Below are 16,399 nucleotides of genomic sequence, written 5' to 3'. Positions count from 1 at the left end.
TCAGATTTATTGATTCCAAATTCAGGTAATCCTTTTGCTTCTATCGTTGAAAGCACATATCCCTAACTTTTACAAAACATGAACGATATAGTGTGTTTCCAAAATAAAGCTATATTAGCTCCTAAAAATTCAATATTCGACACAATAAATGATTTCTACGTCGATACTCCGAAATCACGAGTTGAGACTTAAAGTTTGAGTTTCTGTAATGCTATTAAGGAATTTGAATAAAAAATTAGGATTATGCAATGAAACAAGACTTATTATTACAAGATTGGGAAAACGTGCTATTGAAGGAAAAATTATTTCAGAAAGTAATATTGGTGATCAGGTTTTCATACCTAGATTTTTTCTTGACACCATCTGACGTAAAAATTCTTTTTAAATTTCAACGGAGACAAATTCCTTTAATGATTTCTTTTGCGAAGACTATTAATAAAAGCAAGGGACAATCTTTAAAGCATGTAAGGATATATCTTCCGTCGCCGGTGTTTTCACATGGTCAGCTGTATGTTGCGATTTCAAGAGTTACTTTTAGAGAAGGATTAAAAATATTGATCATGGACGATGACGCGAAGATACAACTAAGACTTCGAATGTGGTCTATAAGGAAGTCTTCTGTAATATACCTTCCTTTGTACGAATATTTACCCAAAATTATTGTTGAACTATCGTTTAATGTTACTCAAAAATTTTCATATACCTTATATTATTTCAATTATCGTATCTAATATATAATTAAATATCTTACAACTAATTAGACCCGTGCACCGCACGGGTTGATGTTCTAGTATATATATATATATATATATATATATATATATATATATATATATATATATATATATATATATATATATATATATATATATATATATATATATATATATTATAAAAATAAGATGATTTTTCTTTTGGTCAACTAATTTAGTGGTTATAAACTTATAATTTCACACTCTAAAATAAATAAGGGAAAAACAAATCACAAATTCAAATTTCAATTTAATCCCCACCAATGTTCACGGGGTAAAAAAATTAAGATGATTATTGATAATACTCCTTAGTCCCTATGTCTCGTTTTAAATGGTCTATATAGTTTAAGAAAAACATAGTAATTTTTTGGGTTAAATATTTGGTCATATAAAATGGCGACGTTATAAGTCTAATCCTTACTTTATTTTTATTATATTTTTAGTGCTTAAAAATTTATCATGCACTCAATTTTGGTCCCTACGTATTTTTGAATGATTTTTTCGTAACTATGTTTAGAACATTATAAAAAGTTTCTCCAAAAAAATTGAGCTCAAAATTTGATTCATTGGTCATGATTCTCATTTGTTTTATCTTGAAGTTTTGTTATTTAAAAAACTCATATATAATTCATCCTATGTTAAAAATTATAAATTTTTATAAATAAACTCTATATGATATTTTAAATACGTCCACAAAAAATCATTCAAAAATTTAAGAGTTTAATGATAATTAAATAAATTTAGTTTAAGTAGGGATTAAAACTATGCGAAAGAAAAAATTTATAGGGACTAAAAATATAATCAAAATTAAGTAAGGACTAAACTTAGACGATTTTTATTTTATAGGGACAAAAAATATATTTAACCCTTTTTTTTTTATATAAAAACTCGGGGTCTGGCTCAAGGACTACTAATCCGATGAAATCAATTTCACCGCCCACTTGTGGAGGCTTCGTTTAAAGCTTTAGTTTTTTTTTTTACTATGTATGGATTAACCCACCAAAATTGGCACCAGAAATAACTCGAAACATTGAGAGAAGCACACTCAAAGGCCCCAAACCAACACCATTGAGCCAACCCTAGGGGGAAAACGTAATATTTAAAGAAAGAAAATGTGATGAGTGATGCAAGTCTCTTATATACCTTAACCAAAATCTGAGTCACGGAAGTCGAAAGATTAATATTCGTAACTACGCACAAAGAAAAACAAAAGTGACTTTTACTTAACTGCCCTTAAAAATATGGAGGGGGTATTTGATAATAAAAGAGACAAATATCTTATTAGCTGTACTACATAAATATAATCAACAAAATGAGTAACGAGTGGACCACTAATATCTAAATTTAGTATTTTTTGACCAAATCTAAATTTAGTACTTAAATAAAATGAAATTTAATCAACAAATTAAAACTCATTAAAAATCATACAACCATTAACCTCTGTCTTGGAAACGACACACTGTGTATATAATGAATTAAGATAGTTTACGGTAAAAAGAAAAAAATAGAGACTCACCACTTCAAAATAAATCCAAAAATACCACTAAAATAATAAATGAGAAATAAACCAATATAATCACATTTCCATAAGTACTCACAAAAATATTCAAATAGTTTCTCTATACATTTCAATTTATAATTAATAATAATAATTTAATAATTATTAATTACTTCCATTTATAAAAAGCGGTAATGTGCGGGAACTGAAAAGTAGCGAAAATTTAGCCAAATTTTTAATTCAACTTCCCGCTCTTCATTTCAAAATCACTTTTTTTCTCTCTCTTTTATAATAATAATAATCGCTTATTTTCTTCTTTTCTTGCATCTTCCACACTATTCTCTCTTCAGCTTCTTCTACTCTTTCTCTCCGTAACAACAAACAAATAAGCGATTATTATTTTCTTCTTTCTTTCTTCAACTCAACAATGGCTAAAAAGCGCGTTCGACAATCTTCCACATCCACTAACAAACGCCGTCGCAAATCACCTAAAAAAGAAGAAGAAGAAATAGTTTCTTTTCTTCCTTCTGAACGGAAGAACGTCAAACAATCCAATTCTGACGATGCCTTCTTCGTCGGAGATCCAATTCCGGCTTCCGAAGCACAAGCCAAATGGCCCTTCCGTTACTCAAAAACAGAGTGAGTTTTTGTTTTTATTTATTTTTTATCTTTTTGTTTGTTCTGTTATTGAACGATTTTTCTTGCAGTGGATCTAGCGAAAACGCTTGCTTGCAAGCGAAATTTCATTACCGTGAAGGAAGTGTTGATGGCATTGTTTATAAGCTTAATGATACTGCATATGTCAAGGTTTTTTTTTATTTAATTTGATTTTGAAAATTTTGTTTTTTTAGGGTTTATGGATTTGGTTTTAATTTAGGGTTTATGGATTTGGTGTTAATTTTGTCTGATTTGTGAATGATATGTTTTTTTTGTTTAGGCTGAGGATGGTAAACCAGATTATATTGCGAGAATTGTTGAGTTCTTTGAAACTTCTGATAAAGAACCATATTTTACTGCACAATGGTTTTATAGAGCAGAAGACACTGTAAGATTGATTTTTTTTAACTGTTTTAGGTTTTGTGTTTGTTTAGGTGTTTACTGTTTAGGGTTATTGTTGATTTTGGTGATTTGAATGTATGTGTAGGTTATTAAGGATCACGGTAATTTAGTTGATAACAAGAGGGTTTTCATCTCGGATGTTAAAGATGAAAATCCTTTGGATTGTCTAGTTAGGAAGGTTAAAATTGTGCAAGTTTCTCCCAATGTAAGTGTTTTATTGCCCTTTTGTTCTTTGTAATTTGTAGACTTGTGTTGAGGTTTTGAGCACAATTGAAATGTTGTATTTTTATACTATAGGTGGATTTGGCTGAGAAGAAAAAGAAAATGCCATCCTGTGAACTCTACTATGACATGAAGTACACTATTCCTTATTTAACATTTTCTAACATTGACAATGGTATGGCTTTTTGTAACTTATTTATGAGATTGATGATTTGTTTGAACTTTCTGCATTGTTACTTTATCGAATTGTTTGATTTGATTGTGGTTTACTTTGATTGATATAGAAAATATAGAAAGTGTCACAATGGAAAGTGAAACATCTACAAGCGAGTCTGCAACGAATGCATGTGTTGCTGAGAGGAATTTTGTTAATTGTGAGTCAAGTCATAATAATGCTGAGAAGTCAGAATGGAGTTTATTGGATTTGTATTCTGGTTGTGGAGCCATGTCTACCGGCCTTTGCTTTGGAGCTTCTATATCCGGGGTCAAACTTGTGACGGTATTTAGACTAATTTGAATAAAATGTTTTTGTTCAATTTTAACTTTGATCGTAAGGAGTTTATTTTCATTGTACTGATTTATAATGTTAATTTTTGTTGACTTCAAAGAGGTGGGCTGTTGATATAAATAAATATGCTTGTGAAAGTTTAAAGTTAAATCACCCCGAAACAAAGGTATGTTTTTGTTGCTATCTTATAGTCGATGCTTGTCATTTTAACTTTGTTGTTAATATGCATGTATTGATTCCCAATATGTGAAATTCAGGTGATAAATGAGGCCGCCGAAAACTTTTTATGTCTAATAAAAGAGTGGGCAAAGCTTTGTGAGAAATTTGTATTTAAACATCAAGAAATTGCCGAATCTGATGAAGAAGCTGATGATGGAGAGCTAGAAAATCAGTCTGACTCTGAGGAGTTTGAGGTGGAAAGGTTTCTCGCTGTTTGCTATGGCGATCCCAATGAATCACAAAAACCAGGACTGTACTTTAAAGTATGTTTGCTTCAATCTTGCACAATAACTTGATTGGTTTACATAATGAAATCCATTATTAGGACTAGCTTCAATCTAGGCTGTCAGCATATTCCAACCTCAGTGGAATTGCCTATATTGTTGTTGCACAAACATATAGCTATTAGCCTACCATATCTTTGATACTAGGTTATTTCTTAAAATATACATGGATACTTCTTGCACAAAGTTTATATCTAAGAACACAACTTTTCTCTTTTAACTTTATTTTGTGTAATGATTTTTTCTTAGTTTTTGGTCATTATTTTATGTTTTCAATTTATAATCATTCAGGTGCACTGGAAGGGATATGATTCCAGTTATGATACATGGGAGCCTATAGAGGGAGTAAGGTATACTCCAGTTATCAAAATATTGATTATTGTCTTACTTAGCTTTGCTTCACTAAAGTTCTCTGTTACTTAATTCTTATAGCTAAATCTATGCAAGATTCTAATTGTGATTACAATTGTAACAGTGAATGTAAAGATGCCATGAGAGATTTTGTTACACAAGGATATAAGGAAAAATTATTGCCTCTTCCTGTGAGTCTCACCACTCCTTTTTTTCTTGCACCCAACTGCTTCTTTCACTTCTGATGGTTAATAAACTGTTTTTTCCAGCTATTTATAAAAAAACTGATTTTCTGCTACTTTATGCTTGTTCAGGGTCAAGCTGATTTTATTTGTGGGGGACCTCCTTGCCAAGGTGTTAGCGGATTCAATCGCTTCAGAAACAAAAATGATCCGTTGGAGGATGTGAAAAACAAGCAACTAATTGTGTATATGGATATCATTGATTTCTTGAAGCCAAAGTATGTACTGATGGAGAATGTTGTTGACATTTTGAAATTTGCCGGTGGGTTTTTGGGCCGCTATGCCGTAGGTCGTCTTGTGTCCATGAATTATCAAACTAGAATGGGAATGATGGCTGCAGGGTCGTATGGCCTTCCCCAATTTCGGATGCGTGTTTTTCTTTGGGGAGCTCTTCCTAATCAAGTAAGGCCATTGTTTGTAATACTGGATTTTTATTTTGATGACATATCTACATTGATCTTTAAATGTTTTTTCAAATGGAAGGTTAATGACTTGTATACTGTTGTGTTTGTAGAAATTGCCTGCGTATCCGTTGCCAACTCATGAGGTTGTTTCAAGAGCTGTCATACCCACCGAGTTTGAAGTAAGAACTGATATAATTATAAATGTTTGTGCCATTTTCTTAGTTAAGGATATTGTTTTCTGATTGCAAAGTTTTAATTAATGGGGTCTGCTTGTTGTCAAAATGCAGGAAATCACAGTTGCATATGCCGCTAATGAGAATTGTCAGCTGGCTAATGCAGTCTATCTTAAGGATGCAATAAAAGATCTCCCTCCTGTATGTTCATTCAGACTCAAATATATTGTAAATATAGTTTGGTTGATTCTTATAAAATTTTGATGTCATGTCTTTCCTTGGATTTTATTTATCAAACAGGTTAATAATGATGAGAGCCAAGATGAAAGGAACTATGAGACAACCCCTCGTACAGATTTCCAAAAGTATATCAGATTAAAGAGAAATGGTGTGTTTTTATAATTATTTGAGTTTTGAAGTATGTCATGCCTTGATTGTATCAAAGATTTCAACTGTTGTATTAAGAATGAATGCTATGTTACATTTCAATTTAATGTGATAAGAAAATTTGTTTTACTTTCTTCTTTCTTGTATTAACCGGTGCTGGTTCTTATGTTTCTGCTTTCTAGAGATGGTGAATTATTCAGCTAACTCTCAAAAAGCACCAAGTGGAAAGCTGTATGATCATCTCCCGTATAAATTAAATAAAGATGACTATGAAAGAGTGTGCCGAATTCCAAAAAAAAAGGTTTCATACCTTGTATTAAAATTACATGCTGTTTGTCTTTTTGTTGCTCGATGTTATTATTAATTTTGTCTGCTTTCCTTTTTAGGGGGCAAACTTTAGGGACTTACCCGGAGTGATCGTTAAAGGCAGAAAAGTGGAATGGGATCCCGCAGTTGAAAGAGTCTTGCTAACATCTGGGAAGCCTTTGATACCCGATTATGCCATGTCATTTGTTCGTGGGACCTCAACTAAGTATGTATATGTACACATTATCTGTTTTCCGTCATCAAATTTTCTGGTTATTTCAATCTATATCAAGTTTCTCATGTCCTTGCTGAAAAATGACAGGCCATTTGGTCGTTTGTGGTGGGATGAAATTGTGTCTACAGTTGTAACAAGGCCAGAGCCTCACAATCAGGTTATTATCCCAAACTGTACATCCATTATATCTGGTTAAACTAATGCCACTTATTCTATCGCCCTGTTGCAAAATCTCTTTAAAACAATGTTGCATTTGAGTAATGTTATCTACTTAAGGGTTATTATTTTATGTTAGCATTTTTAATTAAACTCATCTGGCAAAGTCCAATTTTTGGACTTGTTTAAGTGGCAGTTTTTATTCTTGATCGTTCTCTTTTTTATACATCATTGTGCATTATTATCTTAATCCTAAGCAATTCTATTTCTAGGCCCTTCTCCACCCACTCCAAGACAGAGTTCTTACCATTCGAGAGAATGCAAGGTTACAGGGATTTCCAGATTGCTATCAACTACGTGGCTCTGTCAAAGAGAGGTATGTTTAGAAAGATTACAAAATGTAGTTAATAGTTTGTGTATTTCTTGGCACTCAATGGTTAGTTTGTGTATTTCTTGGCACTCAATGGTTCTTCTATCTTTAATGCAGGTACATACAAGTTGGAAATGCGGTTGCTGTTCCCGTTGCTCTTGCTCTCGGATACACGTTAGGATTAGCTATTCAAGGACTGTCTGACAACAAGCCTTTGATGACTCTCCCATTCAAGTATCCAAGTTGTCTTGCCCAACCTTGGGCTATAGTTGAGGATGATGATTCAAGTTGAGTTGATCCTCTTTCTACAATCCCAATCTCCCATTTTTATGTCATTCTCTTCCATTTTTAGGTAGAATTTCCATTTTAAGTTGACAGTACACTGTGGGTTGAAGGATTGTATGAATGATTGTCTGTACCATTATTAACATTATTTTAATGATTTAACATTCACTTTAGTGCAGTGCAATATGTATACTTCACAAATTGGGATTGAGTTAATGACACTTACAGTTAATCCAAGTTATTGTTATCTCAGTCTTCAAACATATCAAGTTATCTGACAATCAGTTCTTTTGTTTTTAATCATGGAAGGATAATGTTGTGGATTTTTTTTGTTTTTTATGCAATATAAATTTATATGCATCATGAATGAAATGCTATAAAATCAAAGCTTATTATGTCATTGGTGGCGTGAGTAACATTTGAACACTGGTGTAATTCATATCTTTCATCTAATAGTTGAACACCCTGTAATGCTATTTGGTCTATATGGTATAATTCTTGAACACTGGTGTAACTCATATCTTTTAACTAAATAATAATACTCATGATTGAGTGCCATCTTCATCTCACATGATTGTGAGGTACTTGGTTCGAGACTCGGCACATGAGAGAAGAAAAATACAGAGATCCTAATATGCAGATTACTGAATTAGATTGATGCTGATCCCTACTGGATTGGATGGAAAGTAAGTTTATGAAGATCAATTGTTATTTTCTGTTTGTTGTTTAGTTGAGTTTATTTGTATTCATGAATTCTGATAAACTAATAAAGAAATGCATTGTTATTGGTACAATCTTCCAGTTTCTCCATGTCCAGCTATAGCAGTAGAGGGCTGGTGGTTTCATTGGAGTTGTTATTTATATGCCTCAGGTTATTCACTAGCAGGTGAAATGTTTAATATCTTTATATCATTTTAATCTTTTCAAGTATTGAACAATTGTAGTTGCTAACTTCACAATTTTAGTGACTAGTGACCTTATATTTAATTTTTATCTACATTTACAATCCTAAGAGTACATACAAAACATAGATAATTTCAACATATAACTCTTTTAATATAACTTTCTAATTACATTTTTCTTACACTACTCTAGCTAATTACATATTGTTTCTCTCATACCCTGCCTTGTAAATAGTGATGGCCTTTAATTGTATTGTTTAACCTAATTATATGAGATGAGTAATATGATAAATTTCTTATTATAGACTTGTGAGTTGTGACTTCAGAGTCTGCTCCTCTTTAGATCTCAAATCTAAATATTCTCAATGTCAATATTTGTGTTAGGCCACTCTATTTATAATTTGCTCCTCACCTCAATTGAACTCCTTGCAGTCCTTCAATAAGATACTAAGTTTAAAAAAAAGAAGTGAAAAGTTCTTAACATAAACTTAATATTTATGTTCATTCATGTAATTAATGACATAATTGAGTTTAATTAATTTGTTTATTCAAGTGCATTTTTATTATCTTATGACTAATCTAAATCAGATCACATGATAATCACGGGGGCAAACCTATGGAATGATCAATGTGGGACGGTTACTACATCACATGATACTAAGTTTGTAAATTAAAACGGTTTCATATAGAATAGATTATTTGACTAATTAGTTCTTAATACAAAATAAAGGAAAATCATTACTTCCACATGGAGTAATGACATGCTTATAACTAACTACCGGAATTGAGTCAAAGATCCACTCATACTTGCCACCTTATTCTTGAGTCAATTACCATAGTCTCAAATTTTAAATTATTTGGTTCGGCTAAGATTTGAAACTTTGAAGTGTATTTTTTTTAAAGATTTCAATTTTAAATATATTTGGCGCCATTTTCTATTTTGAGTAGAAGAAAAAGGTTTTAATTTCACGCGATAACTGAATAAAATTGTGTTCGAGCCTTTACTTATAGGTAAAGGTATAAACGGATCAGAAAAAACCAATTAATAATGACTTTGAGAACTAAAGCTCTTCCATTTTCTTGTCTTGATTGCTTGACGTCATGTTAGATGACAGTGAGTCCACGTCCATGTATTATTATGCTTGTCTTAATTTGCATATTATTAATCTTTACTAATTTTTTATTTATTAATGGTGCTTAATTAAGAATATAACTGCACAAAACACATTGTTTTTGTCTTTATCATGATACATATGACCTTCATACTAGGATACACATGCTTTACATAAAATCACATGGAGACCATTCCCAAGAGCCAAGGCTTTCAGAATTCAGATCAAGACATAAAAACAAAACCAGGAATTGCATTGTGACTATATTATTTGACAAAAATAATATAAAATTAGATAAATGAAATATTTTTTTTTACTCGATTAATAAATTTAAATGTAAAAAACAAGTTACGAATTTAGTATAAGGCATTGCAACTATTAATAAAAATATTTTTCTATAATTATGTATAATTTGTTAGATAAATATAATTTTCTATAAATAATTAAAGTTAGAAAATTGAAAATGTGTAAGTTTAACTGTCACAAGTTCACAACTCACAAGGCTGTCATAGAATATGATGCTTGGATACATTGATCTTGAAACATAATGTTGTTTACTCTGCAAATGCATGCTTAAGAACACAACAAATGAGAATTAGTTTTTTCTTAATTACTTGTCCAAATTAACATGTGATTCCTATTAGTGGCCCCCTCTATCTAGACACAACCATATCCACAAAACCAAAGTAACATACTATTACAATGCTGTGATGTTTTTATTAAGCTAACACATCAATTTCCAAGGTACTATGAGAGAAATAAAAAATATTTTGGTTCATTGCCACCCTTTGTCTCCCTGTAACTGTAAATGCACTGCCATCACCATACCTTATGGGTTGTAATTTGTTGTATTTCGTAAGTAAGAGTATGATTGATACTATAATGTTTTAAAATTTTGCGTTGAGATATGATGTCTAATTTCGTTGTGTAATTGTTCATGTTTTAATGTAATGATTCCGAGATTTTCTTAGATTCAATACATTTATCACAGTAAAAGAAATGTTCTCTTTGAAAATAAGTGTCGCAGTGAAGTGTCGATCACTGCACATTTGTTAATGCACAATTTTAACCATTAATTTCTTTAATTATATATTAGTAAAAAAATTATATGTTAACATTTTTCCTTGTATATATATTTTTTTACATGAAGAGGGTAAAACCCAAAAGAAAAGAAATTAAGAAATTACACGCACAGTCCTAGGCATGGAAACCCCATTCTGATATAGTTATAAGGAGGTGCAATTTTAATAGGGCCACCCCTATTCTGATTCGGCGCATTCAAGAGCTTATCAACATGGATTGACAAACTCAGTTTCAACACACATGACAAGAAGGTAATAGAACCGCAGATTAGCTAGCTAATCATAGTCTTATGCAAGATTCTTTTGATTTTATAACTCTGGAGACTCCTCCTATAGACCTTCAGAGTATCATCTTTCCTGATTTTTTTCTTGTATATTAATTAGTAAAAAAATAGTCAAAATAAATTATGTGAATAATGCACATAGTCAAACTATGACACTTATTTTGGAACAGTGGGAGTAAAATTATTATTATTATTATTTAACAATAGGATTATTTTTATTTGAAGGCTAAAACCACTATTTTTTTTGAGCTAACTAGGATTATTTAAATATATCAATTAGCTGATTAAAATTTGAAGTAAGACATGAATTGAAAAGATAAGCTCTTTGGTAAGACATGATATTTTTAAGATATCTTACATTATTGAATAATAATAAACAATAATATATGATTTGAGATATGATGGAAATAATTGATGCATAGCAGGGGAACAAGTACCAGCAATGTTCTGTATCCTTTGTTTACGTTCTCATTATGTTTGCCACAATTTTCTTAAACCTCTACGTTGCTTATCTTATGGCCATGGATTAATACTAATTGACTTTAGCTACCGAATTGCAACATTATTCCTAAATTGTCTGAAATCCATAATTTGCCAATTGCCACCACAATGTACACATATTATATTCAAATTTGGTTAAACTACCAGGGAAATGAATTTTATGTGGTCACACATAATAAGATATATATTTATCAAATTAATAATATAAATCTTTAATTTTGATCTAATGATTCTTGATGTGTTGACTGTATGAATACGATATTTTCATATTACTATTATAAGAAATTTCAGTCTTAAACATAGTTGATAAATAGCCTTCATCCACTATTTATGGTCATGAGTTTGATCCAAATCTCTATATGATAAAAAACAATATTGGTTAACCTCGATTCAAAAGAATAAAAATGCAAAAACACAAACTATTGATAACAAAGTTCAACCAATTGCGTCCACGTCTCCGACTACAATTCCTTTCTATTAACAATAAAAAAATTAAAATTTACAATCTACAAATTATATTTAAATACTACATTATTCCTAGCTGTACCACATAACATTCTACCCCCTCACCCATAAGTAGCAACCCAATAAAAGTTTGTCCACTTGGGTTGGTGCATTGGTATTGGCTTGAGACCTGAGAGTGTGCTCCTCTTGAGGCCCGATGTTCGATTTTCTCTGATGCCAATTTGAGTGGGCTAATTTAGCTTCTTCAAAATAAAAATAAAAATAATTTGGGTGTGTCCCAGGTACATAACTCTCTCGCAACCCAATTTTCAGTAACTATGGGTCACATTCAACCTAACTCCTTAAATAATTTTGAATACCTTATATTATAGCTAGTAAAAGTGATACTAGGTTGATCCAATAAAATATGATATTATATTTAGGTCCTCCTCCTAACTCCTAAGCATCTTGTCCTATAAATATGATTGAACAAAGACTAGTTGTCACTCAAACATATCCTTGTCTTAGAAACACCATTCTACCAAACAAAAAAGAAAAATGGAAGCCATTTCAAAATTTCCATATACACATCAACCATTAAGATCCATTAGTTTTCCCACAAGAGTAAACCCTTCTTCTCAAAGAATTGAATCACTTCTAAATAATCTAAAACCACATCATCAACACCCTCTCTCAAGCAACAATTATTCAGAAGCAGAGAAAATTCATAGTGACTTGGTGGATCTTGCTGAGATATACAACTGCATGGAAGAATTCTTCAATTCTCAACAAACCAAACAATCTCTTCTACATTACCAAGATGGAAAACTCATATCAGATTCATTGTGTTACTCAGTTACATTACTAGATGCTTGTGAGTGTTCAAGAGATTTATTGTTAGTTCTTAGAGAACATATTCAAACACTTCAATCAGCGATACGTCGAAGAAGAAAAGGTGATTCGAGCATCGAAAACAGTGTTTCTTGTTATGAAAATTTTAGAAAGAAGACAAAGAAGAAAATTTCAAACCAACTTATGCAGATGAAAAAAATGCAGAACAAAGTTAACTCATTTTCTCTTTGTGATCAAGATCAACAACTAGTATTTTTGGTTAGAGTTTTAAGAGAAGTGAATACAATCACTATATCTATATTATCTTCTGTTCTACTTTTTTTGTCTATGCCAACAATCGAAACAAAAGGGTCGTCTTTGATTTCGAAGTTGAAGCCTATGATGTTGTTTTCTTCTGAGAAAGAAGTGAAGAACAAAAATGAGATTAAAGATCTTAATAAGGCTTTGTGTTCTCTTATTGGAAGAGAGAAAAATAGTGATTATTCTATTAGTGAAGGTCAAAGAGCATTAAGATTGTTAGAGACATTGAATATTAATATTGATAGTTTAGAAGGTGGATTAGATTGTATATTTAGATGTTTGGTAAAACACAGAGTGTTGTTTCTGAATATGTTAGCTCACTAGGCTAACATAAGCTGAAAATAGAGTAAAAATTAATGTTCTTTGTGAATGTGAGAATGATGTTCTACAAATCAATCTATGTTTGAATGAGAGCATTATGTTTATAAGTTATATTATATTATATCTTACCTTAAAAAATTAAACTAAAATTGTAGGACTTTACCCCGAAGGGAGTCCTTCCAGAAATTCTCGAAGGCTTGAGGAGACCCCAAGCCTAAGAGGAGGTTTGGAAATAGTTTTCAACCAGCAATAGACGCGCCTCGGTTAGTACCTCATTAGCTGCGTCATTGCCCCAAGCGCAAAGATGCTTATTCTCATAGCCTAAGCTTCAATTTATATAACTTCATATTCATCGTATTCCTCTTATAAGCAATGTGGGACTAAAAATTTTTGCTGCAACGTCACTTTGACACTTTGAATGACACTATCTAAGTTGGTAGTGTTAAGACATTGTTTGGTACTTCAATCATATGCAATTCTAAGTGAAAACGTTATAGATGGAATGCATACATTCAACATTAATATCATTTTCTTTCAATTACATTCTGTTCAATGTTTCTCCAAAGTTAGATTTTTCATAAACCATCCTCTTCCTATTATATTATGTTCAATTTTTATTCTAGAAGCATTAACTGTACAAGCAGCCTCTCCTAATATTAAATCTATAGCCAACCCTTCTTGCAGTATTATGCGTGCAATATCAAAAGATACATTCACGTATAATAATCCACCTGCAAAAGTTTAATTACCTTTCCGATAGGCATTGCAACTAATTAGCGAGGGACTTGGTGCAAACCGAAAGGGAGGAGTGAAAATGGAACTTCGAGAAAGATATTTTCCCAAGCTGAAAGTGCATTGAAAGAGGAATTTAGAAGGAAAATTCAAGGATTAGATTGAGTGTAGGTGTTAAGGATAAGTGGGTTTGATCTAGAAGCATATATTCCGGTTATAAAAAGCGTACGCGTCAATTATGGAGGGATCAACGGATGTAGAATTTAGGAATGTATTCCGTCGAAAGTTGCAGTGTTGGTGTGGAGATTATTACAAAACAAGATTCCGACAACGAGATAATTTATCGAAAGAGGCGTTTTAAATGAATCTCAAATTGTGGAATGGAGGAAAATGTGTCACACTTGTTCTTTGAATGTCCAGTAAATAGTCTGGTGTGGCATAAGATCCTGCTGTGGTTGAATTTATCATCTGCATTACATAATTTTGCCGCGATGCATTTTTTTTTCTTCCAGTGTTCAGGTCTTTGATAGTGGCAGGGTCCAGCTCGAAAACTTTAGTGTTATATGGTTCGTGTGTATACGAGTGCTTTTTAAGAGTACCACAATCAAAAAGATATGCTTACAAACATTTAAGAGTACCACAATAAAAAAGATATGCTTACAAACATATTGTTCTTCTCCCATAGCCTACTTAATAAAGGTCCAAATTTGCATGACATCCATAACCTATATCGGAATCCATAAATTGCCAGGATAATCATTGGTGATGTCAGGCTTTAAAGCCCTGAGACAAAATTGAAGGTTTTCCTCTTAGATGCCAAAATTGAAGGTTTTCCTCTTAGGGAGTCCATAGTAGTACAAATGTGAAGCTTTGGATCTAACTGTAACTTAGCACATATTGGATTAAGGAAATTGGGGTCCTACAAGATAAGGGGCAGGACAGTGAGTACTAGCTGAGATATAAGATTACTGCATAGTGTGTTTGTTAATGTTATAATAGTAAAACTGCTTCATGAGTATAAAGGAGAAGATACAAACTGTGACTACATGAACTACACAAAACAAGTAGTAGTAACTTATAGCTTATATGTTTACAGATTCAGCATAGGTTTTGATCCTGCATCATAGCTATAGGCATACCAAGAACATAATTTTGTTATAGAAATTTTTTTTGAAGACGAGGTAACTGGATTCATAAAGAAATTGATTATATTACATAATGATTGTTATAGTACATTGTAATATTAAGTCTCTTGCCAACCCCTCTTGCAGTATTATGCAATATAGAAATTGAACTACATTCCTGTATGATAATCCACCTGCAAAAATTAAATTATCTTTTTGGTGTGTGATTTACAACTAATTACAAATAGAATACCTAAAAACTATTTTCCTTAACAAATCATCCAGCATGCACTTATCTATCAGGGCTTTATAAAGGAGTAATTGCAACACAGATTTTCTTTTTGCAAAAGAAATTTTATTAATACTATAGCACAAGATGTGCCAATACTGTAGAGTAGCACACAACATTTGCACTACATCAATGATAAAAAAATATTCCTGGATCTGCTGAGATATTCAGTTATTGTATAACCTTAGAATTTTCATCAAGTATCCTTTACTTTGATCACCAATATCCTTCAGCATACTTTGAAGTTTGAACAATTCCAAAATCCACCTTCAAAGTCACCAAAGTAATATGCTCATAACTCATCACCAACCTCCAGTACATGATATCATATCCAAGTAGCAACTAGCAACTACTACCCTTGTCTTTTAACCCCTTTGTAACTCAACTTGAAGACTGCAAAATTCTGCAGATGTCAAACCAAAAACCAGACTACAAATAACCATGTGAACACAAAGAGACAACTGTTTACATTCTAAGACATTAAAAACTATATTTGGGAGGGGCCGCGCGAACGCAGGCCCCCACAGCAACAAATTATGATGTAGGCTCCACCGCTTGGGTAGACCTTAAGCTAGCGCCCCTCCTAAGTGCAATGGAGGTCACTTGCCTAGGCCATGGGCCTTTATGATCACCCATCGACCCCATCCAGGTAAGTATGTTTCAATGTATCATACACTTCTATTTTATATTTCATGCTCTATTCTATTGACTCTTATATTGGCGATGTGGGACTCAAACAACATGGAAGTGTTTCATTCACAATCTTTTTTAAAGCAAATATGAGATATGTAGTAGCCATGCAGTCTTGTTGAATATATATTTTCAGATATTGATTGTTTCTTGTTGCTGAAATTCAACTGTTGGCTACATCATCTTGATTTTCTAATGGCGGAGACAAATATTTCTTTTAGGCTGCAACAATCTTTATCTTACTTTTCTGCTACTAAGTGCTTAAGTTTTAGCTACATCAGTTATTGATGATTCTGTTTGTTTACCAAAAAGATT

General features: G+C 31.9%; 2 protein-coding genes and 2 non-coding genes across 5 annotated transcripts; 2 read left to right on the top strand and 2 right to left on the bottom strand.

The window, feature by feature from the left end:
• Positions 1–2,559: 2,559 nt before the first annotated feature.
• On the top strand, positions 2,560–7,688 carry LOC123905634 (DNA (cytosine-5)-methyltransferase CMT3-like). 2 transcript variants are annotated; one of them, XM_045955313.1, is made up of 19 exons: positions 2,560–2,889; positions 2,958–3,057; positions 3,188–3,295; positions 3,395–3,514; positions 3,607–3,706; positions 3,816–4,030; positions 4,140–4,205; positions 4,297–4,521; positions 4,834–4,892; positions 5,018–5,084; positions 5,208–5,537; positions 5,650–5,718; positions 5,827–5,913; positions 6,013–6,100; positions 6,282–6,400; positions 6,486–6,631; positions 6,728–6,797; positions 7,069–7,172; positions 7,284–7,688. In XM_045955313.1, exons 1-19 carry the CDS (start codon positions 2,678–2,680, stop codon positions 7,456–7,458), a joined length of 2,460 nt encoding a protein of 819 aa, XP_045811269.1. In that variant the 5' UTR covers positions 2,560–2,677; the 3' UTR covers positions 7,459–7,688. The 2 variants fall into 2 exon arrangements, with proteins under 2 accessions (XP_045811269.1, XP_045811270.1); XM_045955314.1 differs by lacking the exons at positions 6,728–6,797; positions 7,069–7,172; positions 7,284–7,688 and having other exon boundaries at positions 2,580–2,889; positions 6,282–6,399; positions 6,484–6,626.
• A 4,600-nt stretch (positions 7,689–12,288) lies between these two features.
• On the top strand, positions 12,289–13,312 carry LOC123905633. The gene has a single exon (XM_045955312.1). It carries the CDS (start codon positions 12,335–12,337, stop codon positions 13,250–13,252), a length of 918 nt encoding a protein of 305 aa, XP_045811268.1. The 5' UTR covers positions 12,289–12,334; the 3' UTR covers positions 13,253–13,312.
• Positions 13,313–13,404: 92 nt separating this feature from the next.
• Positions 13,405–13,555, bottom strand: LOC123911923. The gene has a single exon (XR_006810791.1). It is a non-coding gene; the product is annotated as a U4 spliceosomal RNA (small nuclear RNA).
• A 2,335-nt stretch (positions 13,556–15,890) lies between these two features.
• Positions 15,891–16,051, bottom strand: LOC123911902. Its single transcript, XR_006810775.1, has one exon. It is a non-coding gene; the product is annotated as a U1 spliceosomal RNA (small nuclear RNA).
• Between the last annotated feature and the right edge of the window lie 348 nt (positions 16,052–16,399).

Source organism: Trifolium pratense, linkage group LG2 (assembly GCF_020283565.1).
Source record: "Trifolium pratense cultivar HEN17-A07 linkage group LG2, ARS_RC_1.1, whole genome shotgun sequence".
NCBI classification, from domain to species: Eukaryota; Viridiplantae; Streptophyta; class Magnoliopsida; order Fabales; family Fabaceae; genus Trifolium; species Trifolium pratense.
Note: the sequence above shows the minus strand (reverse complement) of the source record. Positions and strands in the feature narration are given on the sequence as shown.

Coding starts and splice junctions, on each gene's coding strand:
- LOC123905634 (XM_045955313.1), top strand. CDS start 2,678: ATGGCTAAAAAGCGCGTTCGACAATCTTCCACATCCACTAACAAACGC. Junction 2,890..2,957: donor TTCCGTTACTCAAAAACAGA/GTGAGTTTTTGT, acceptor TTTTTCTTGCAG/TGGATCTAGCGAAAACGCTT. Junction 6,798..7,068: donor GGCCAGAGCCTCACAATCAG/GTTATTATCCCA, acceptor TTCTATTTCTAG/GCCCTTCTCCACCCACTCCA.
- LOC123905633 (XM_045955312.1), top strand. CDS start 12,335: ATGGAAGCCATTTCAAAATTTCCATATACACATCAACCATTAAGATCC.